Source organism: Sprattus sprattus (assembly GCF_963457725.1).
Source record: "Sprattus sprattus genome assembly, chromosome: 8".
NCBI classification, from domain to species: Eukaryota; Metazoa; Chordata; class Actinopteri; order Clupeiformes; family Clupeidae; genus Sprattus; species Sprattus sprattus.
The window spans coordinates 28335930-28360526 of record NC_137927.1 but is presented as its reverse complement, the minus strand read 5'-3'; the positions used below and the strand labels follow the sequence as shown (position 1 = coordinate 28360526).

General features: G+C 42.3%; 1 protein-coding gene across 1 annotated transcript; it reads left to right on the top strand.

Moving 5' to 3' along the window:
* Nucleotides 1-838: 838 nt before the first annotated feature.
* On the top strand, nt 839-24337 carry LOC308369222 (pre-mRNA-splicing factor RBM22-like; the record flags this gene model as incomplete). The annotated part of the gene is made up of 11 exons (XM_080843564.1): nt 839-985; nt 18105-18158; nt 18315-18344; nt 18473-18605; nt 18942-19042; nt 20626-20798; nt 21480-21680; nt 22295-22459; nt 22761-22849; nt 23120-23251; nt 23582-24337. The coding sequence occupies 11 exons, from the start codon at nt 839-841 to the stop codon at nt 23725-23727; spliced, it is 1371 nt and encodes a 456-aa protein (XP_080699690.1). The 3' UTR covers nt 23728-24337.
* Nucleotides 24338-24597: the final 260 nt, after the last annotated feature.

The window sequence follows — 24597 nt, the reverse complement described above, 5'->3', positions numbered from 1 at the left end:
ATGGCTTCATCTCAATGATGAAATCGGCTGAAGTCCCTTTTTTTTCTTTGTTCATTTGTTTTGGCTATTGGCTTTTCGCAATCAATGATTCTACGGCTTGCAAGAGTAAGTCATGTGGCAGACAGCCAGAAAGCGGGGTAAATATGTGTGAACTTCACTCTTCCTTTCTGTTTGTTGTTTGTTTGACTTGAATTACTTGAAATGCCCTTCTTTAAGCCTACCCCCTCCCCCGCCTCTGCCCTCCTACATCTATGCGGGAGGGGTTAAAGGCGGGAACATGTGGTGAATTAAGATGCTAAATATTGATCAGCCAGCCACTACAAAAGCCCCAGACAGCTGTGTTTGCAGGGTGCTTCAAACCCATCCCTAATGAACTTGGCATTTCCATCTTTCAGCAGGATGCATGATGGCTCGGGGAACTTATTTGTCATCGTGTTCCAGGTTCGTCCTACATGCTGTTTAGCTCTAAAGAGGTCACTGAAACACCCATGGGACAAATGTTGAACTGATCGGCTAAATGCTAACCATTATATTAAGCATTTTGACCTCTGTATAAAATGGCTAAATGCCCATAATCGGCCCTTAATTGTGCTATAGCATGACCTTTTAAAGGGGCCTTATAAGAGGACCCTGCAGGATTATAAATCCTAGTCCCATTGCCTTGTGGCGTATTGAGTGACGTTGTGTCCCAAAGCCACAACCGAATCAGACAAGTTTTGTGGAGTCAACAGCTTGTGTGACAGGAGGCTCACAGGACAACAGCCTCAGGCACTACTTACCAGTGATATATCAGTTCAATCAGATGTCCAGGATCAATAAGGGACTGTGGTGTGCCAGTATGCCTTGGCACGATGGATCCTACAATGTAGAAGGACAAGCGGAGGACAAGCACAACGAGGACAAGGAAGAGAATGACCACAATATCAAAGACGAGAGGTTTCAGGTGAAGAGCATCACCATCATCATCATTATCATGTCCTCATACGTGGGATGACTATGATGGAGCTGGATAACATGTGCAGCTAAATGCGGAGCGAGCCAGTTCACAGTTGCATTCATTTCCCACGTAATTTGTATTGCTGTAACTGTGTTGCATGACAGACTTGTCGAGCATTTCAGTACTTATATACTGTATCTACACTTGGACTTTGTTCCTTGAGTGCCACCAGTGATGAATTATATTTTTGTTTTGGTAGAATGATGAGCAAAACACTGCTTTTCAATAGTCAGTAAGATCATTATTAACAACGCCACTCCCAGTTTGTTATCATTTGGGATAGTGTTAGCTTTCATTGGAGTGTGATGGTCCATGCCTAGTTCAGTGAGCATCCCAGGTTTATACATCATTTTTTACACATTTCTTAATGCATTTGAGGACATGTTCTCAGTGTAGACTGCACACCGTGGTATATTTCCAGCAGTATTTGACAAGGAATTTCTGATCCTGATGCAGACCAGAGTAACAATACTGAGAATGTATATACATCCATAGGCTATGTTTACATATACTTATGAATTTGTTTATCTTTTCATATAGATCTGTCAATCACCATGTATTTGCTGGCTTGAGATAACAAATTAGACTGTTTGTACACTCCTTATTGTCATTGCAAAGGTTTTTTGATAGTGTTGTTTGTGTTTCTGAAAGGGTAGTCTGTATGCCAAAATAATGCAATTGCCCTGAAAATACCAATTTCAGGGAAAGAACATACCTTTTAGTAGAAGTGAAATAATCCCTCTAGTGAGTAAGAGTCAGTTGTGTAATGTGTGTTTTTGACTGTTTGTGCGTTTTATGTGATCAAAGCTGAATTTTGACCTGATGGTTGTACCAATGTGAGGGACGTTTTAAGAATGTCTGTGTAGTTTTGAGAAAATTGTTAATTAATAATTGTTCCACAAAAAGCAATTGGAAAATGTAATCTCCATATGTTTCTAATTGTAATATCCAATTTTTTGTTTGATGCTTTCATTTCATTGAGACATTAAACTGAATAACTTTCAATACAAAACTGGGAAAATGGTGGTAGTTTCATTCATATTTGTCAAAACATATGGCGGATGCTTAGAGGAGAGAAACTCACTCCACCACAATGAGGAGAATTTTCCGGTCATATCTGAAGCCTCTGAAGCATTCTTGTCCATAGCAACTCTGAGTTCTGTAGTTTTATCTCTGATAATGGGGCACGTGTACTGCTGGTGATTACAGGGTGTTTGTATTCGAATGAAGGCTGCTGTGTTGGCGTTAACAGGTAATTATGTGCTTCACTAATTCAGTTTTCCCAGACTTGACTGAAATTCCATGTGTGTTCGTGTGTGTGTGTGCGTGTGTGTGTGTGTATGTGTGTGTGTGTGTGTGTGTGTGTGTGTGTGTGTGTGTGTGTGTGTGTGTGTGTGTGTGTGTGTGTGTGTGTGTGTGTGTATGTGTATGTGTGTGTGTGTGTGTGTGTGTGTGTGTGTATGTATGTGTGCGTGTGTGTGTGCGTGTGCGTATGCGTGTGTGTGTAAGTGAGTGTGTGTGAACATCTAAAACTAAAACGAATCTAAAACCAATTCAAATGTGTGTGCACAAAATTAACACAGACTGGTCCCAATAATTTCCATGCATTTCCCTTCAGAAATGACAGCTGTGTTCACATCAGACAGTGGCCATATCTGAAGTATTCCTCCAACACGGGTATTACTGTCAGAAAAGTAATTCAATTTAATGTAAATCTTTGTACTTCAGGGAAATGGCATGTTCAGTCAGCATATCATTGCTGAGAGAACACTGTGAGTGTGTGGATCCCTTTTTCCGGTTTCAGCGGAGCTGGCAGAGAATCCACAGAGTTTGGAGATCTCCGCGCCTACATCTCCATATGTTTACACATTCCCTGATTGCAAGGAAGAAGGGCGTCTGTGCTACCACTGATCATTTGGCAGCCATTTTATGGTTGCTAACCGAGGTTTGGTTGATTAGCAAAAAGAGCCTCTACTTGTCATTGAAGCTGGGAAAAATCCCTCTATGACTCACTGAGTACTCCAGTCCACCACCCTTTGCATTTCACAACACACGATCAGGGAGACCGGAGACGACCTGGCAGGGCAGGTGTATGTTGTGTTAGCCAGTTGTGCACTGTTGTGTATCCTGCAGTGCCACCCTTGCTATCCTCACTAAAATTTGCATGCAAAATGTCAGCCAACCATAACTAAACATAACTCATCCAAGCTAAGCAAAAAACTAAATTCCCATTCACCATACTCCCTCTACATCATATTATGCTAATACTGATGCTATAAATATTATGTATACTGTATATATAAAGTGGCCATACTACATACACATTTTTAACCTAAATGTATCCCTTTATTTTATTTGAAATTTCAAAGTGATATTTACTCACCAAATTTTCTCTCTCTCATAGTGTGACCTTTGCTTGCAGATGCTGATGGCTGTGGAAACATTGTTCCACATCACCATATCCATTCAGTACATTTACGGGTATTGACAGCCGAACACTACCCACTCACTTTGTCTCTTTCTTCCCCTCCTAGTCTAGACTGTCCCCATGCTGCTGTAGTCTCTCCACCTGATCTACACACACACACACACACACACACACACACACACACTCCTAGTCTAGCCTATCTACACTGTGTGATGCTGATATAGTCTCTCCACCTGACCCACACACACACACACACACACACACACACACACACACACACACACACACACACACACACACACACACACACACACACACACACACACACACACACACACACACACACACACACACACACACACACACACACACACTCCTAGTCTAGCCTATGTACACTGTGTGATGCTGATATAGTCTCTCCACCTGACCTCAGAAGCCCCCACCACACTGTCATGCACTTATTCTACCCCATACTCTGTACTAGAATTGACCTGAAATGTAAATAATTGCCACAGTCGAAATCTTTTTCTGTTCCATTAGTCTACTTACCCCTGTAATATGGCCTCACAAGCACACTGTTTACCCACTAAGCTGTTCTACAATACCTGAATGCTCTCTCCTCACATTATCCACTATCAATTTTGTATGTACCATGTAAATACCATGTAATGTTTGTATGCATTGTGTACATTTACCACATGTGTGCTAGTATGCCCATTACATTATCAGATGCATTACTGAAGATGTACATTTTTCACATACGTAATTACAAGAACTCCATGTAAACATTTAAAAAAGCACAAAGCCCATTTCACAGATGCATTACTGAAGATGTACTGTCAGGATTAAACACAGACATAAAATAGTCTATGAAAAGATAAGTGTGTTCCATATATGAATCACAATCACAAACATAGAGAGATGTTGTCAGCATAGTTCTGAACACAGAGAAGTAGCCTGTTGTGCCAAATGTTAGACACTGTCCTTAATTGTCCCTGATAATCCAAAAGACTTATCTAGCAGCTATCTACCATATCTTAACCTCTTGTAAAAAGACTGACTTGTCATGAACTTATTATGGCAGATATCAAATTGTTCATAACCATGAGAGTATCATACCTTCATCTGTAGCCTATTTACTATGTCACGTAGTATGACCATCATCAATAATGTTCATATGACACTGTTGTATCGGTGGGAAGAAACAGAAGCAACCTAGAGCAGGAGTATTGCATTCAGGCATACATATAATTTCGGCTCTGACTTTTATAGAGCATTCTTTAAGTATCTTTCCAGTTCAATAGACTGTCACATTTACAGTGTTGAATTTACAGTGTTACTGGCCGCCAGGCACTCCGATCTTATTGTGTTTTCTCTCCATCTGACAGACTTAGTAATGGCATAGTGCCTAAGGGAATCATAACACTTTCATATATATTTTTTTGTGACTTATCAAATATGCAAAAAGGGAAATCTTCAATTAAGAAAACAGTAGGGCTGCGGATTAAACCCTCTCCATTTTTGGACAAAATGTCATGGTGTCTTCCACACCTTCTCTTTCATCTTAATTGATTTTGGTGTGAAAAAAATGTAATACAAAAATGAAAAAAAAAAATTAAGCACAGTGTAATGGTTTAACATGAATTTATTCAATTTTATGTGTGCAATAGTCAGGAATAATTAGTCTGTGCGAGCGCTTTAACGGGGGCTTGTGTAATTGAGTTGTCAGTGGAGCTCTATGGCTCAGCAGGCGGACCCCTGGCCTAATTAAGGCAGAGTATTGAGGGAACACGCTTGATTCAAACAGGCTTTCTCTCTATGATGGAGATGAACCTTTTTTGGGAGAACTCATGGTGCGATGATTTGAAACGGTTGGATCCGGGTTGGTTGAAAGTGCGAGGATCATGCTATGTGTTTGAATTCCTATTTGTTTTGCGTGGCTCAGCTTGAGCAACTCTTATTTCCCACCATGTCTGCCCAATCTCTTGCTCCGTAGTCTGTGCTCTGCCTTGCCTTATTTAGTATTAAATGAATAAATGTCAAGTGTGGGGATGGAAGGCAATGAATAATGGCTAGAATTTACCATCTCATTTCTTGGGTAATCAGTTGAGATACCAAGCCTGACAATTGTACCAGCTGAGATGCTATTCTGTGTTACACTCCTGTCACTCCTGTTACTCACAGCAGTAACTATAGGAATAGGTCTGGTGTTTGACCCAAGTTACTACTTCCTCCGTGCTAAACGTCACACAAGAGTGTCAGAATGACTTGGAGATAGATAGTACATGCTGGCGGAGAGATTTAATTGGATGCATCTTCTTTATATATTTTCTGTGTTTGTATTTGGAAATGCGTCAGACTGTGAAATGCTATTTGGAAAAAAAATGACTCATAAATTAGTCACACACACACACACAGACACACTGAAAAATGATGAATTTAATGAGGTTTCTGTTTGTAAATACTTGAGGACAAATATGTAAATGACATAAAACACAAACTGTGTGAAATTTCTATTGTTGTAAATGTTAAATATGGCATATCTTTTAGTGCGTCTGTTAGTCGACCAAAGAATTGTGGAATACGTCAAAGAACTTCTCAGTATTTCTATAAAAGAACTATTGACAAAAACTGTGGTGATGCAATCAGGTTTAGACCACAATAAACATCACATACAGTATATATATACTGTATGTGTGTGTGTGTGTGTGTGTGTGTGTGTGTATACGTATGTACATACATCTACATGAGTATGTGTATTATATATATATATATATAGGTAGATAATGGATGGCTCTAATTGAACCTGAGCAGACAAGCTCTTCGCAAACAAATATAAATCTTTGTCTGAATGTGATATGTGTCAAAATCAACACTAGAGTGGTTGAATGGCAGAATGCAAGTGAGCTGAATGAAAGAACATCAACTGGCTGGACAGTTACCAACTGGCTTGAATGCTCGCTCCCGAATTTGCATTTCAGGAAGTGTGTGATTTCCTGCACTGCATGCTCAGACACAGTGCTGCACTGAGGAAACTGCGGCGTAAGCTGCACGTCTGCTGCGGCTGTCCTAAGCCGTTAGGATAACTCCACCCACCAGCTGCGCATAGCTCCACCACTGACACTCTCAGGCCTCCGACAGGTGGACAGACAGACAGACAGACAGACAGACAGGTAGGCAGGAGTGGCGCCCCGTGTCAGGGATGACTGTCAGTTGAACCGGTGTGGGAGGGGAGGAGCCCGTCAGCCAACCAGGCTCTTACTTTTTGACTCTTATCTTCCCCCGCACAGGCCATACTTTGGCAAAGGGGGGTGCCATGGCTTCAGATTATGTGTTTTAGCGGGGGGAAACCATTACCCCCTGGCAGGAGCCTCAGCTCCTCCTGACAGAGCGTGGAGGTGTTTGAAGTGTTTCGCTGGAGAATAAAATGAAGGGAGGTTTACCGTAGCTAAGATGAATGAAATGCTTCACTTGTTTTGCCTCTCTCAATCAGGCCACTCCAGGTTAAGTCTACCTAACCTCCTAACCAAACAGATCAGCCTTCACTGCATAATCATAAGCTGATGCATCCTTGGAGCGGGCCGGGGAGAACTCCAAGCGTGCCACGTCTTGTGAAGATTGAATTTTCTCTACATATAAAACGTCGAGAGCAGCACATTGTTGGAGCCATGCACGGCGATGGACCGTCTCCTTTGCTTCTCTTATCTTATAAACTCAAGTGCCTCAGTGTTGCTCAGAGCAGCTCAGGTTTGAAGGGAAGCGTTTCTCTGCAATCCTTTTTGAGGCGATGTGCTGACAAGCGATTTAATTAACATTATCATTTCCTCACATCTCTGTCATTCCTGTTTCCATAGAAAGGCAGAATGCATTACAGTCAGAAAAAAAAAATAACTTCAATAAATGTATCAGAAAATTAATGTTTTCAAAAGTGTATTTATTAAAAATTGTATTTTATATTTCACCAAATTACACCATTACGCACTAAAACATCCTTAACATTCTGTGGCCATGTGCTTAATACTGACAGCTGAGGGGTCGTTTTAACTGAGGTACTCAAATCATTAAACTGCTGACATTATGGGAAGCGTTAGGCATTTGCAAATTAGAACTGCTGTAAAGGCACATTTGCAGACCAACATGAACATGAGAGAGTGCATTTTAGATGAATCCCTATCAAGATCCACCTCAAGTAGTAGGCCTACCCTATGGGATTTGTTTAGATGTGTGATAGACTCTCTGGATGTGAATATAAACATTCTGTCTCCCTGGAAACGCCTCCACACAGCCCGGGGCAGAGGGTCCTGTGTGGTCGGTCATCAGCACCATGTCAATCAGAGGATGCTGAAGAAAAGGATGTACACTACTGCAGTGATAATTATACATGTGCAAATGTGTCCACATAATGATATAACAGCTGTGCAATGTCAGGGTGGGATATTTATGAGGGCAGTTGTTAGTGTTAAATAGTCCTTATTTAACAGCAAATGCAGTCAGTGGTTATTATAAATGTAATGCCATGCCAGCACCAAAACAGGTTCCACATCCTTTTTATTGGTAGGTAAACCTACAAAAGGTAAGGTCTTCTGTGGATTTTCCTTGTAAATAATAGATAAATAATAAATGATAAATAATTGATATGAAGAAGCATGTAATAGGGTACCTGCTTGAATTCTCTCTGCAGGAATATGGCCTGTCTACATGATAGCTGTGACATGCTTGCGGTGGTGCATAGTGAAAATGTCATGTCTTACAGGAAATGGAGCCTGACGTGGCCAAATGTGAATTTAATCTAAAGGTGCAGGATTGGGTCATGATGGATGTGGTGAGACTATGAATGGACCCAGGCTATACAGTTCCAGGCTACAGGCAAGAGATATTTCTGGCCATATTTTGAATCTCTTGTATAGATGCAGTGTAAGAAAGGACAAGGCGCAAATGTTACTTTTGATGTTTTTTTTTTTTTTACATTGTTCATTCTACATCACTTGAGGTACACAGCAAATCAGTGTGAAAGGATGAGCATACGTGAAACATTTCTAATAGTTTCTTTCTTTCACTGTTTCAAATGCACAAACAATTAACCCAAGTTTATTTACACAAATGTCATTCTTTCCCACTGGCAAAATACAGTATATATGAAAAATCTGCAAAATGATAAAAAATCTGCCCATCTCTGTTTAGTTCAAAATCTTGAACAAAAAAAATCTGCAAAATGATACAATTCTGCCCATCTCTGTATAGTTTTAAATCTTAAACAAAATGATGTCATGTCAAAGCCTCAGAATTCTGACAGTGTATGTAAGCGGAATGATTCTTCCAGGTCTTTGGCATTAGGCTAATCTGTTAGCCCTGCTAGCTAGCCAATTCAGCCTTCTGTCTCCATCGCTCACAGATGCTATAATTGAGTTCACTTCTTCATCCTATTGAAATTCTATTGTTTCACTCCTTGATTTCCTGATGAAAACCTCTTCTGCCTCTCTTGATTTTGAACGACGGAAATAGACAGCATGATTGACCGCCTTCTAAAGGTTAGCTTGATTTGCATGATGGAAGCTTATGAGAGTGACAGGTTAAATTCGGCAGCTGGCAAAAACGATTTAAAAAAAAGAGAGAGAAAAAAAGTAGAGCCCAACTGTCCATCAGGAGTGTGATGGCGTCCTGCCCCTGACAGCTCCTAAAGCGAGGCAGACTGTTGTTGGCGTGGACCGGACCCTGGCATCGGCGTCAAACCAATGGCAGAGCCTGGGAGCTGTGTGCTTCCTTCTTCATTCATCAGAACTCATTACAGGCCTAACAGCTGGTGACGCGAGGAATGCAGCATCATGGAGACAAAGCTCTTCATCCACCTCCATCTGTCTCAGACCATTAACCCTCAGATGGGCTCTGGATGCCTGCACTCAACGCCTCTCAACAACACAGTTTGCAAACCAAGCTTTGCATTTTTCTTTCTCCCTCTGTTTCTCGCACTCTCTCTCTCTGTCTCTCTTCTCTCTCTCTCTCTTTCTCTCTCTATCTCTTCTCTCTCTCTCTCTCTCTTCTCTCTCTCTTTCTCGCTCTCTCTCTCTCTCCCTCTCTCTCTCTGTCAGTCTGTTTACCCGAACACTTATTTGGTGGCCTGATACCCAGTCCAACAGATGTGTGTCAGACATTTGGATGAATGAGCACCACTTTTTGGTCTTGGGGTAAATAAACTGCATACAAACCTAGCTGGAGTGGTGTGTCCTCCATGATGACTGCATGAAAATGTGTACTTGTGATTTCTTGAAATTACATACTAAGAAATAGTGTATACAGTATAAAGAAGTTAAATAATGGGGCTACCGCTAAAATATATGTCATATATAATATATATATATATCTCATAGTAATATGTCTCCTCTTTCACTGATTTCTCTGGGCTTATGTGAATTTCTACATGGTCCATACCTCTGAACATAACACCCGGTTGGTTTAGCAAAGTTACAGCTATTGGTTAATTAATTAATGTCAAATGTTAAAGTTAATGAATGTGTACAAATTCATTTTTTAACTTTTCTGTTTTTACCCAAATTGCACAATTACACCACCCACACACATCAAGAACCAAGAACACTTTTTTTAGTGACTAGAGTTTTTTATTTATTCATTGTTATGTGGATTTTCATGAAACTAATTCCACAAACATTTTGACATGTTAGAATTGAAATCGTGATTGCTAATTCCATACGGATCCATTTACTGAGACACTAGCTAATCAGTGTTTAAACAGGCAGCTAACGCTAATTGTTCCATTAGTGCTGTATCTTACCACCCCTTGCTAATTTATTCATAGGCACACCAGGAATGTGTCCTTTGAAATGCACAATTGACCTTTAGATGTGGCCTCTCCTGTGCAGAGCCACAAGGAAATCCCCATTTCATTAGCGCAAGCCTGGGCCACTGGGTAAACACAGCACTTAACTGGCACGATCTACCTATCTTTCTATCTATCTATCTATCTATCTATCTATCTATCTATCTATCTATCTATCTATCTATCTATCTATTTATCTGTCTGTCTATCTATTCATCTGTCGGTCGCGTACAGGATGTTTAATGACAGAAGCCACCAGTACTTATGGCATATGTATCACAAATGTTGTCCTCTTTTGGACAAAGTAAGAAAGTAGGTGGAGTGAGTTTCTATTCATTAGGTTGTTCCTCGTCCCTCTTAGCATTGGCAGGCTCTGTTATAGACGACCTTTGCTGACATTGAAAAACATCTATATTTATGTGCCAGTGACTACTAGCATTTATTCAGGTGTGGCTGTGAAGATCATTCAGCACAGCCATTGCATTTTTTGGAACTCTGACATAACTTTTGTCTGGCCCGTGAATGGATCTGTTTAACTCAGTAAAGGAAAAAAAAACTAAAAAATACATATAAAAAAAAAAAAAAAATAAACAAAAAAGCTGTTGTGTGAAGGCAGATCATGTTCTGCTTAATTTATGACACATATTATTATATATTATTATTATATATGCTTAATATATTCACATATTACGGTTCAAATGACTTTACTTTCTTATTTACTTTTATATTACAGTTACATGGTAGCTATAATCTAATTTCTTTTGATTTCAACTCAAGCTGGATAAGCCTGAGTGACACTCTTGGCCAACATACATGGCAATTAGCATTGGACGGAGAAAACAGAAATGAGTTTGGCTCTCCATTCAGAAAGACCCACACAAATGGACTTGCCAGCGGGAGCTGCCAGCCCTTTCCATCTTTAAATCTAGTCTAAAAACCTTCCTCATTCCATAGTCATGAATAATGCATTATAAACCTGGCACCTGTCGCTAAATTCCTTATATTTTGTTGTTAGCCATTTTGTCGTATTTATTTTGCAGGAGTGGGCTAAGATGGGGAGAGAGCATTCAAGCTTTAACATTTTGACAGTGCATGTTTTACTGTGAAGGAGTGCTCTTACAAATCCTGGGTACAGCATGCAACTCATGCTGTGGCTGACGCCAGCCAGTTGTGCACTGTTGTTGTATCCTGCCACCTCTACTATGCTTGTATAACTAAAATCCCCATCCCCTAAGCCTGCCAATATAACTAAACATTACTCATCCAAACTAAACACATATCAAATTCCCAATATTAATTCAATTGGGCTACAGACATGTTGTGGCTGTGGCTGTGGCCAGTCAGTTGTGCATAGTTGCTGCATCCTGCCACCCTTGCTACTTTATTCACATGCACCGTCCATTTAGCCATCCAGAGCTAAATACAACTCATCACAATTAATCATAAACAAAATGCCCATACCTCGCCAGGCAGCCTCTCCCTCTTCTTTTTATATCATATTATGTTAATACAGATGCCGATAAAGTGGCCACATTACCTAATGTTAATTGTTTACCTACATTTATCTCTTTGTCTATTTATTAAATTGATGTTTACTCACCAAATTTGTGTGACCTTTGCTCGATAATGCAGATAGCTGTGGAAACATTGTTTGTCATCACTGTATCCATTAAGAACATATGTGCATATTAGGCAGCCGAACTGTACCCACTCATTTTGTCTCTTTCTCCCCCTCCTAGTCTAGACTGTCTCCACTGTGGGACGCCTCTGTGGTTTCCCTACCTGATCTACTTACAGAAACCCTCAGCCTACACCTACCCACCTCCATCCCCCTCTCATGCACTTATTTTACCCCATACTCTGTGATAGCATGTACCTGCAATGTAAATAATTGCCACCATCAACATAGCTTTGAGTGTCAGTACTCTACTTACCCTTAATAGTAATAGTAACCTTACGAGCACACTGCACACCCACTAAGCTGTTAAAGCTTGAATGCTCTCTCCCCATCTCATCCACTATACAGTTTGTATGCATCATGTATACCATGTTATATTTGTATGCATTGTGCACATTGACCATATAAATATACCTATATAAATCAAATTGAATTGAACTGAACTGATGAACACTTTGATGCATTTTTGGAGACAATGCAAAACTGTGCTGGATGTAGTTTGTATTTGTCTTTGTTTGTTTCATTTATGAAACATAAAAATGAACTTTGAAATATGTGAACACATCATAATAAGTGAGTGTGTGTGTGTGTGTGTGTGAGTGTGTGTGTGTGTGTGTGTGTGTGTGTGTGACCTCACAGTAGCCGAAGGGAAGCCTGTGTGTCAGAAAGGAGACTAAATACATCCATACACACACATAGACATAAACGCATACGCACCAGACACGCACACACACACACACACCCACACGCACACGCACACGCACACGCACACGCACACACACACACACACACACACACACACACACACACACACACACACACACAAACACACACACACAGTCTAAGACTAAAACCCAAGGGTACCAGTCTCTGTTGCTGCCTCATCTCTTAAGGCGTCGGGGGGTTGAGGCTTATATGCTACACAGCCATGTCTCCATTGAAACTCCTCTGCGTATGTGTAAACATCTAATATTGATGCACATTACGATTCTTGCTTTGTTAATTTCATCATAGTCAGTCTCCTAGAAGGTATCCAAAATAAATGCACGTTAGCAGCAGAAAACGGGGCTCGCAGTCCTCCAGCACGGTCACCTCTGATTCCATCAGATGAGAGAATGTCTGTTCTGTCACTTAGCAGTCATTTCTCCCAGCAGTACAAGACTGCTGCCGAGCATAAGGTCCTCTCACCTACAGCCTGGGTGAGCAATGGCCGCCCGTGTGACAACGTTCATCAGAGTGAAGAGGATGTCCTCTGGGCCAAGGGTAAGGGTCTACGGTGACAAATCGAGTTCCACTCATGTCATCTGGCCAGTATCCCTGTCTAGTCTCATTGCCATCAGACTAGCTGCCACAAGAAGCAAATCAAGAAAAGAAAAAAAGAGACATATGAAGTAAAAAAAAAAAAAAGGTTACAGTTGCTAGAAACACACCGAAAAGCAAAAGGTCATGAGGTCACTGTATCCCTTGAAAAGGAACGACACCCATTCTGTTAAATTTCAGAATAAATCACCTCTTGTGGACAAAATAGTTTTTTCAAAGCCAAGATCATTGTCATCATTGTCAACAAATGACAGTAAGAAATCAACGTTGTTTATTGATTGTTTTGAAATAAGACTGTAGCCTTAAACCATTTTTAGAACCATTTTTTTCTTGCTTTATAACAGTGTGTTCAAGCAGGTAAGAGAGAGTAAACTTCAAGGTGAACTTATGTATACATCACAAACACTGGCATGTGTAGCTACACATTCAGTTGTTGCTTTGATTGCCTGCAGATGGATGTTGTTGTCATTTCCCTGGCTTATTTTCTTTGAGCGTAAAGAACCTCAAAATCTTGTGGATGCATTTGTTTGAATCTCAGAGACTGAAGTATTTCAAGTATTTTTTAGTTAGTAGATCATCATCTTCAGACATTTCTCATGTAAGAAAATCATCTTCTGAGGCAGCATTCTAGCCGACCATTTTCCAGAGAACAGGGTCCCTGTCACACCGTCTGCAGTGGCCCAACCGATAGGATGTCTCTGAGGACACTCTCTGGACCTAATATCGGCAGCTGGCTTCCGTAACACTTGAGTGCATTTCCCTGTACTTTTGGTCTGTGAAAACGCTACATAGGTTTCTACTTTGCCAATGAGTAAACATTACAGTGCCCAGGCTAACATGGTGCCGCTGTTGATGCAAGCGGCAGTAACGTCTCTGTGGCAAGATGGCTCTTTTCAAAGACACAAAACTTTCCCTTATCACACAGTAGTTTGCCCACGGTGTTGTTAAAGCTGAAAGGTGGCTTTGTTGTTGGAACGATGCACTATCGCTTGACTGCGGGCAAAGCTGTGGACTCAGCAGGTGAATCAGCAACTCTCAGCCAGTGTGCATGAGGCCACAGCGTGCAGGTGCTTGTTTCTCATCCCCAGCGGACTTTTTTCCTGCCAGTAAGCGTCGAAAAACACCTGAATCACCTCATTACTCATGTAATTACACACTTTGTCTGAAACCGTGAGGTTTTGAAGGAGAGCTGGGGAATCCTGGATGGTAACACTCAAGAAGAAAATGAGAGGTAAATGTGCTCCCAGAAATAAGTAATAATACTTACAGTCATACTAATCACTGTAGATAATATTGAGCTAAAATATCAGCTCAGATTCAATTACACACCACACAGACAATAATATCAGTTAGGGCATATTGAATCTCCATGTCCTACAAGCCTATACAAACCATAAAAAGTACATACATTTGATAGCGCTGTCTTATGTTCTCAACATTAGCCGGGTTCTTCCTCTTCTGTAACTGTGATATCGCTTCAGCAACACAATATGGTGTGGTTGTGTTTGTGCACAGCACACAGCTGTCTTTTGATAGGCAGCAGATGGTTTGATACAAGCGCACAATGGCACCATATTAGAGTGGCGCTGGGATGGAACAAGGATGGGAATATCCTGATGTGGGCATTGCTGTGGCAAATTGCTGCAGTGTCAACGGAATGCAGTTCAGCGGGGGAAAAGGTATTTGCAATAGGAGGAATGGGGTCTGAGGGTAGGAAAGTGTTGAGTGAATGCACAGAGAGGGGTACAGAGGGTGACAGATGAAAAGCACAGAATGACAGAGATATGGAGTTTGAGAAAGATAAGGGAGAGATGGAGAGAGAGAGAGAGAGAGAGAGAGAGAGAGAGAGAGAGAGAGAGAGAGAGAGAGAGAGAAAGAGACAGAGGTCATTGACTGTGGTGGCCACTGATGAGTTATTAGTCTGAGGTAATGGGAAGGCATCCAGACGAGGCGAGGACACCTGCCACATTGCTACACAGCACGTGACTCAGTGGCCATAAACTCAGAAGGACATTTTAAATCTGCATGGTTGTTTGATGGAAGATGGAGGACAGTACAGCAGCTCTGGTTGGCCCGAGCCATTTTGCAGTTTTAGCCGATGACTGATTGAAGGGTTTGAGACAATTAGACATAAATGAAAGTAGAGTGTAATCACAGAAACATGCGTATTTTCTTTCTTTAACACCTCATGCATTAACACATTGCGAAACAAATGTCGCACAGCATTGTGGCTATATTGACACAACTATGGCAGTATTTGATAATTATTACTAAAGGCCATTAATTGAGAGGTGTACGTGCACAGCAATTGTCTACAGCCCTCAAGAGAATCACCTGAGAGACAGTATTAGAGTGGGACATCAGAGCTGGTAAAATACACAAGAGTCACACACGCCCTCTGGTGGCGAAGGAAACACAAACCTCCAATGAAACATTTGTAGCCTTCCTTCCCCTCAGCTCAGGAGCAGTAAAACAAATCACAGGATATTCGACCTCACCTGACATTCGGGGTTCATGTTGTTCAACAAGCTAGATCAGAACTTTGTATGTACCTGTGTGGGAGAGATAAAGGTTAGGCTTTTATTAAGAAGTCCAGAAAAATAACATCATCAGCAGGGATGTATCCTAATGCTTGAACAATGTGTAAAATAATTTAAAGGCTTCTCTGCTTAGAGGATTGACAACTAGATATCCAGGTGACATGGGTAGGCCTATATGTTTACCTGCCCTGCAGATATTGATCAACGTATGAAGCATTTAAGCAGTGGACTTGACATGCTCATGGTTTAGCTTCAGGCACCACTTGACACCTGACTTTAATGGTTCTGCTCACATATCACACTTTGTCAACTCCTTCCTGCCAAAGCACATAGGCTACACATAGTCTACAGACACACACCCATGCAGGCCATGCCATGCTGTCAGGGTTATTGCCTGAACAGATAATGGCAGGAGACTCATACAGTCCTATGGTTGTTCTCAGACCATTAACATTTTTGAGTAAAATTAGGTAGGCCTATACGTTCTTTATGCAGTGCATTTTCCTCTTTATAAACAATTATATTAATACTAAATTAAAATAAAGATTCCCAGCAGTTAAAATCCCAACACGATCGACAAAAGACTAATTGCTCAAATGCGACACATTCATTAGTAAATCCATTTCAACCTTTTTTCCCCACCAAATTATACATGATGATTAGTTGTTTAATCTTTGTCACTTTTGATAAGACAAATCCGAAGAAACCGATTCACGGACTAGGCTACGTAAGGTAATTTGACGCCCACCCATGGTAGGCTACTGTCACCGTACCACCCTGAAAACAGACAGAAGCAATTTGGTAGGTTTTGCCACTTCGTTTTCCCGTGGTGCGCAAATTGCGTGGGAGCTGTGGATGATGGCGACGTCCTTAGGAGCTAATACATATAATAGACAGAATTGGGAAGATTCGGTATGCAATCTATATTCCTATGTTTATTATGCAATTATATAGAGATGTTTAGTTAATGCTCCGAAACACATTAAGAGTAAACAATTCTGTATTGCTAGTTAGCAGTAGAATTTCATGAGCTAACGTTAGCCAGGTGAATGCAGTGTTGCTTGTTTTGCAACAGTAGGTAAGCCTGGGATTTCCTGGAGATGGACTAGTTAACAAGCCAACTTTAGCGAAGTGTTTTGAAACGGTTTAATGAGACAAATAGAACAGCATTCTTGTGATTAGCTAATCTGTATGATTTTCACGTAATCAAATCGCATGTCCAGAAGCCATTATGTGCTTTGCTGAGCTAACGTTAAATTCAACATCAGTTTAAGAACACAACTAAGTTAAATAGCTAACGTTGGCTGTGTTAGTTAGCTAGCTCGCTGTTTAGCAAAAGCTATGATAGTGTGTGTAACGGAACTAACAAGGATACAACCAAGCTACCTAGCTCTGGCTAGATGTGCTCTGACATGTCTAATCAAATTGTGTTCACATCTTCATGACAGTGACGTGTTTGAATTACATCGGTGCCTTACAGCTTGCTAAAGTAAACTGAAAATAGATGTCTGTGTGTGGTGTCATTCATGGTGTTTGGTAGACAACGTGTCCATTCAACCACTGTCAGTGGTCCAAGTCTGAAGAGACATCAACGTTAACGTTTTATTAGCCTATCCTTAATTAGTTTTAAGCATGCAAGAGGGATAAGCTTATCTTTGGAACCCAGCTGATATCTCTGATTGTGTGTAAGTAGACCTTTATTTAGCTAGCTAACGTTAGTTACGCCTTGTTTATGAGTTCAGCTGCTAGCTTTAACATTGTTGACAGGCCCATCTTTGATAGATTTATGTCAAGCTCATCTACTCAGAAATCCCATGCTTCTCTCTGCACCTGTTAGTCAGTCGTTGTAACACAGTACTGCAATTGCTGTAGTCTGTAGGAAGGACTGAGAGCCTATAAAACGTTGAGTTTCTGGTGGCAAAGGCAGAACGATTTCCTATACGCACATAGTGAGCGGCGAGCCCCAAACCTCTGTGTGCAGAAAGTGATGTGGGGAGACAGATTCTATTTAGGTCCACTGATGAGGTGACTGATATTGAAGAACCTACTGGGATAGCTGCTTAAGTGAGAACTTGGATTGTAGCCACACCTGTCAGCAATTGGTTTGCTGGTTGAGTGGATGGCTGTAGGATGAAACCATGCAATGATCTCCGATAGTATAGCCTAGGGCTGTCCGAGATATTCCTCAGAGATTACATAGGTGTAGTTATAGGTTTCTTTTTCTATGCTTAGCCGTCATTGAACTCCTTAAATGTGAATATCATGGTTTACACTTTTGATTTGACACCCCTTGTTTCTTCCCCACACAGGACTTCCCTATCCTCTGTCAGACATGCCTTGGTGAAAACCCATATATCCGAATGGTAAGTGGTTACAGTAGCCTCAATGTGCACTAAAACAATGTACAAGAGTGTAGATGTAGAGCATCCCTAAGTACACACCACGTAGGCAGGTTAAGTTGTTCATACAATTATGTTTTTTCTTTGCTAATTGTGTAATTGTATATTTGTGTCTGGCAGACCAAAGAGAAGTTTGGCAAAGAGTGCAAGGTAAGAGGCAAAACAAGAACTACCTGCATCAGTGATGACCAGTGTCCTCATTTGAATCCAATTTAACTTTGTTATTCTTGGTCTACACAATATGTGTTGATTCCGTAATTCTTTACATTTCTCGTCAGATCTGTGCTCGTCCTTTCACGGTGTTCCGCTGGTGTCCCGGCACCCGTATGCGCTTCAAGAAGACAGAGGTTTGTCAGACATGCAGCAAGATGAAAAATGTCTGCCAGACTTGTCTGCTGGACTTGGAGTACGGTGAGAGTTGATCAAATTACTTTTCTTAAGTGTCTTAAATCTTTCTCCTTATAAGTGCTTGCCTGCACAAACTTCCAAATGTGAATAGCTTTCAGCTGTACCACAGCCCAACAGTGACTCCCACTCGAAAACGTATTCCTTCTTCAAAATAAGTTCTGTTTTATGAGCCGCTAATGATGCAGTTTTCGTAGGCCTTTGACACAGCGCAGTCTTCGCAGCTCTAGTGGAATACCAAGAGGGTCATTAGCGACAAGCAGGGCTCATTATCTCTGGGGTCTTTTGATGGACCGCATCCTGACCTGAAGTCATTTCAAACATTATTCACTTGATTTACAGGTCTGCCTATTCAGGTGCGAGATACTGGCCTGTCCGTGAAAGATGACATGCCGAGGTCAGACGTGAACAAGGAGTTCTACACGCAGAACATGGAGCGAGAGGTAATTTGAAACAAAGTACTCGCTATCACGTGGTACTTTGGAGGGGCCTGTCTCTGTAGTTTTGGGGATTTTCTTACACTTTTAGAAATTTCTATTTTATGTGGCTGTGTATCAGGAAATATTATATAGAAACCGGATGCCTTAAAATAAGGAAGGAAGTTCTATTTGAAAAAAGTCTTTACTCTGTTACCAGCCTCCCTTGGGAAACGCCCTCTAATGGGTGATCAGCCTCGTTTACCAATGCAAGCTGATGCATTAACGTCAGTATAACTGAGGAATACTGCGGTGTCAAGCAGCTTTATTCCTTCTAATGGCTGTGTGGTCAAATCTGTGCAAGCTGCAACAAGCATTATTGCTAATAGGCAATCAGTATTTGGAGAAAATTCTGCAGTGCTTGTGCAAGCAGCTACATTGGCCCTAATGCTTTAACAGGCTCGGCATGGTCTCAAGATCACCACTCACCCATCTCCAGTTGCTCACTGGGATCTGTTTTTATGTCCAGAGATTTTTCAAGTTTCTCTTCTTGTACTTCTGCACTTCTGTCTTTGATTAACAGCTGTTTCATTGCTAAGAACAAAATCTCAAGTATATTCGTCATGTGTATTCATTGGTGAGCTGTTTTGGGTTGAACTCTACTTTAAGGAATCAGGGTAGGGTGGTGTAGAAGGGTAGGGTGGTGTAGCAGGGTAGGGTGGTGTAGCATGGTAGGGTGGTGTAGCAGGGTAGGGTGGTGTAGCAGGGTAGGGTGGTGTAGCATGGTAGGGTGGTGTAGCAGGGTAGGGTGGTGTAGGAGGGTAGGGTGGTGTAACATGGTAGGGTGGTGTAGCAGGGTAGGGTGGTGTAGGAGGGTAGGGTGGTGTAGCATGGTAGGGTGGGTGGTGTAGGAGGGTAGGGTGGTGTAGGAGGGTAGGGTGGTGTAGTAGGGTAGGGAGGGTGGTGTAGCAGGGTAGGGTGGTGTAGCATGGTAGGGATGTCTAGAAGAGTAGGGTGGTGTAGGAGGGTAGGGTGGTGTAGCATGGTAGGGTGGTGTAGCATGGTAGGGATGTCTAGAAGAGTAGGGTGGTGTAGGAGGGTAGGGTGGTGTAGGAGGGTAGGGTGGTGTAGCATGGTAGGGTGGTGTAGCAGGGTAGGGTGGTGTAGGAGGGTAGGGTGGTGTAGCAGGGTAGGGTGGTGTAGGAGGGTAGGGTGGTGTAGCAGGGTAGGGTGGTGTAGCAGGGTAGGGTGGTGTAGGAGGGTAGGGAGGGTGGTGTAGCAGGGTAGGGTGGTGTAGGAGGGTAGGGTGGTGTAGCAGGGTAGGGTGGTGTAGCAGGGTAGGGTGGTGTAGCATGGTAGGGTGGTGTAGCAGGATTGGGTGGTGTAGGAGGGTAGGGTGGTGTAGCATGGTAGGGAGGGTGGTGTAGCAGGGTAGGGTGGTTTTTATTGTTTTCTGTTGTAATAATGCGGTAACCTCTTTTGCACCGCCTGCTCAAGGTGGTTTAACGGTGGAACTCTGTTACTATGGCATTCTGTACGAAAGCTACTAATTGTTACACACAAAACAACATTTGTCACTCTCCTTATAGTTTGATGTATGCTTTGTGTAGATCCAGAGCTCGGACGGCACACGGCCGGTGGGCTTGCTGGGTAAAGCCCCAGGCCACAGTGACATGCTGCTCAAGCTGGCTCGCACCACGCCCTACTACAAGAGGAACCGGCCGCACATCTGCTCCTTCTGGGTGAAGGGAGAGTGCAAGAGAGGAGAGGAGTGCCCCTACAGGTTAGAGATCGGGGCACCTAAGCCAGTCATACACACACACACACACACACACACACACACACACACACACACACACACACACACACACACACACATCATACATACATACATACATAGTTCAAGTTCAAAGTTCTTTATTGTCATTGTCACAAAGACAACGAGACAGTAGAGGCAGCAACAGACAGCTAAAAAAACTGTACATACATACACAGTACGTCCAAACATCTGTCTTGTTTTATTAAAGGCCTGTAATTACTGATACTGAAGATCTGAAACAAGCCGTCTGAGATTGAATGTAATGGTACATGTGTATTCATGAATCTAGCCGGAGCTTTTATTCAAAGGGATGGAGGTTTTTCAGGGGCACACATTGTAGTAACTTTAAAAATGAACTAGGTGGCAATGTTGAACAAGATATGATAGGACTCTTTAGGCTACGTGGACACATTCGTATTAATATCTTGTGTGTTTATCCAGTACACACAGCATTTATAGTGTTTGCGTGCACGTGTGTGTGTGTGAGTGTGTGTGTGGTTTTTCATTTTGTCAACATGTCCCTTTTAGGTGGCTGCTTTGGCTCATTCAGTAAATGTGTTTTTGTTTTTATTGTCTGAATACCAGGCATAGCACAGTCAACTAGTCCTGGGTTCTCATGGGCATTCAATGCGTTTTTTTCCTTAGGCACGAGAAGCCCACAGACCCAGATGATCCCCTGGCGGATCAGAACATTAAGGACCGCTACTACGGGCTAAACGACCCAGTGGCGGACAAACTACTGAAGCGTGCGTCCGCTATGCCCAGGCTGGACATGCCCGAGGACAAAGCCATCACCACCCTCTACATAGGAGGGCTAGGAGACAACATCACCGACTCAGAACTCCGGTGGGAGATTTGGTGCTAATAAGAATTGGCTAAGAATTGGCTAATAATTGTGTTTTAATTTAATGTATGTAATGTATGTATGTATGTATGTATGTATGTATGTATGTATGTATGTATTGTAGTCATATTCTTTAATGTATATTTTTTTGTGAGTAGGGATATTTATTTGAGAGATTGACTATATTTTATCCTAAAACATGTCCATCCAAATCTTGTTGTGTTAGTAGTCAGAAACATGACTACACAGAGCACAATGACATGCGCAGAGAGAATTGAAAATGTTTATTCAGTCACTTTGTAGGATTTCTGCATTTTCTTGTCTTGCTAAATTATATGTTTAGAGAGAGAGAGAGAGAGAGAGAAAGCTAATCTGCTGTTATGTTTTGTTATTCCAAAAAAGTAATAGCCTTTTCTGTGAAATGCAATCTGTGTTTCTGGCAGTCTCTGTCTGTGTCTGGTGAGTGTGCGTGCATGTGTGTGTGCGTGCGTGCGTACATGTGTTTCTGCGTGTGTGTGTGTGTGTGTAAGCGTGCATGTGTGTGTGTGTGCGTGCGTGTGTGTGTGTAAGCGTGTGTGTAGTGAATGACTCATTCCCTTCCATTGCCCTCCCACAGGAACCATTTTTACCAGTTTGGTGAAATCCGCACCATCACCGTGGTGCAGAGGCAGCAGTGTGCCTTCATCCAGTTCGCCACGCGGCAGGCTGCCGAGCTCGCCGCCGAGAAGTCCTTCAACAAGCTCATCGTCGGCGGACGAAGGCTCACCGTCAAATGGGGAAGGTCAGTTAGCACATCAGTGGCTAAACGTGCTCCAGTGGTGCGACTGCATCTTCTTAAGGCTTTTATGAGTAGAGGGGTTTTCATGGGGTTTAAATGCCCTGCTCTATGGTGATGAGTCAATGTGCCGTGTGCGTTTTGATGTGGTTTAATCACACTGTTTTGTAGTGGTAAATCGATCCGCTTATGTGCTGTGTGCCCGTGGGGGCGATGTCTTTGACACTGTGTGTGTGTGTGTGTGTGTGTGTGTGTGTGTGTGCGTGTGCGCGTGTGCGTGCTGTGTGTGTGTGTGCTGCTCGTCCAGGTCCCAGGGAGCCAGAGGGAGAGAAAAAGACCCAGACGGTGTCAATGAGGCAGGGAACAGGCTTGAGCCCGTACCAGGGCTGCCAGGAGGTAAGTGTGTGTGTGTGTGTGAGAGTGAGTGTCAAGGGGAGATTACTATAATCAAAGGCTGTTTGTGTGTGGGCATGTCGGTATACTCATGTGTGTTTGTCAGGAAGAGGATAACTATAATCAAAAGCTGCTTGTTTGTTTGTTTTGGTTCTTTGTAAAAGCACTTGAAATTGAATATCTGTAATAAATGTGCCTCGTTGTGATTGACTCACAGTGTCGGGACGTGACTCAGTTCACATTTGCATTATGGGATGTTTTCTGCCTCCTCAGCCCTGCCCCCACCCCCTGCCCCAGAGGAGGAGGTGCCTGCCAACTACTTCAACCTGGACCCAGCTACCTCCTCGGCAGTCTTGAACATTGCCCTGCCGCCACCCCCTGGCATTCCCAACCCCCCACCTCCAGGTGTGCAGCCCCATCCAGCCATCTATTACCTTTTTATCAGATTTATCCTCTATCTGTATGTGGACCAATGTCTGTTACTTAGGGCAGTTTTAACCTATTGTTCTGTGTGTATGTGTGTGTGTGCGTGTGCATGTGTGCGTGTGCATGTGTGTGTGTGCATGTGTGTGTCTGTGTGTGTCTGTGTGTGTGTGTGTGTGTGTGTGTCTGTGTGTCTGTGTGTCTGTGTGTCTGTGTGTCTTTGTGTCTGTGTGTCTGTGTCTGTGTCTGTGTCTGTGTGTGTGTGTGTGTGTGTGTGTGTGCATCTGCGTGTGTGCTTGTGTGTCTCTGTAGGTTTTGGACCCCCAATATTCCACCCCATGGGGCCGCCCCCCCCTCCTCCCCTGGGCCTCAAACCTCCAGGCCTCATCCACTACCCTTCACAGGACCCTCAGCGCATGGGCGCCCACGCCCACGCCACCCGGCACGCGGCAGAGTGACCCGTACCCTCCACCCGTGCCATATCCCTAAGTGGCAGCTTCACGCAGGCCTGGACAAAGGAGTGCTCTCAGTCTGGTGGCATCTCCTGAGCTTCATCACACTGTCACATCTCACTTGACAATGGAACCCTCCCCCCCCCAGTAGTGAGAAAAAACGGCTATCTGATCATAGACTGTGAATGGGCGGAGGTGAATTCTGACACTGATGGTCTTTACTTGACATGTAGTCTATGGGTGAGGGCAGCGCTGACTAACAACGCTGCTGAATAGACTTCTATAGTATTCACCGTTGCTAACCTGACAATACAACGAATATGGGTTCAAAGAGTGACATTTGTTTGCACAACCATCACAGTCATCTTAGTGACAGTTACAAAGTGTTCTGTGTTTGTCTTTCATGTTAATTTAGTATTTACAGTGATGTGCAGCTGCTGTGCGTTCCCCAATGGGGAACCTGTGTGTATCATTGCTATTCCAATCAAATTATCTCTACTTGTGGATTACCTCGAAGATTTGGTCTTTTATGATTTGACTTTGGTCACAAAATTTGAATATCTAAAATCAGCATCTTAATCTTTTGGAGGATTAAATGGTGATTTTTTTTATTTTATTTTTTAGGTTATTTTATGATATATAGTAGGGGTGGGGGAAAAAATCGATTATTTGATTTTTCTCGATTCTCTCTAAAATGATTCTGTCTCGATTCAGAAAAGTTCATAATCAATTTTGTAATTTAATTATTATATATATATATTTTTTAATTTACACATCCATTTTATCTTGAAATGCAAGCTGCATCGATTATTGCATTGTTCATAGAAAGTCAAAATTGTGACAAGGAAAAGCTTTTTCTCTAATAAAAAATAGAGA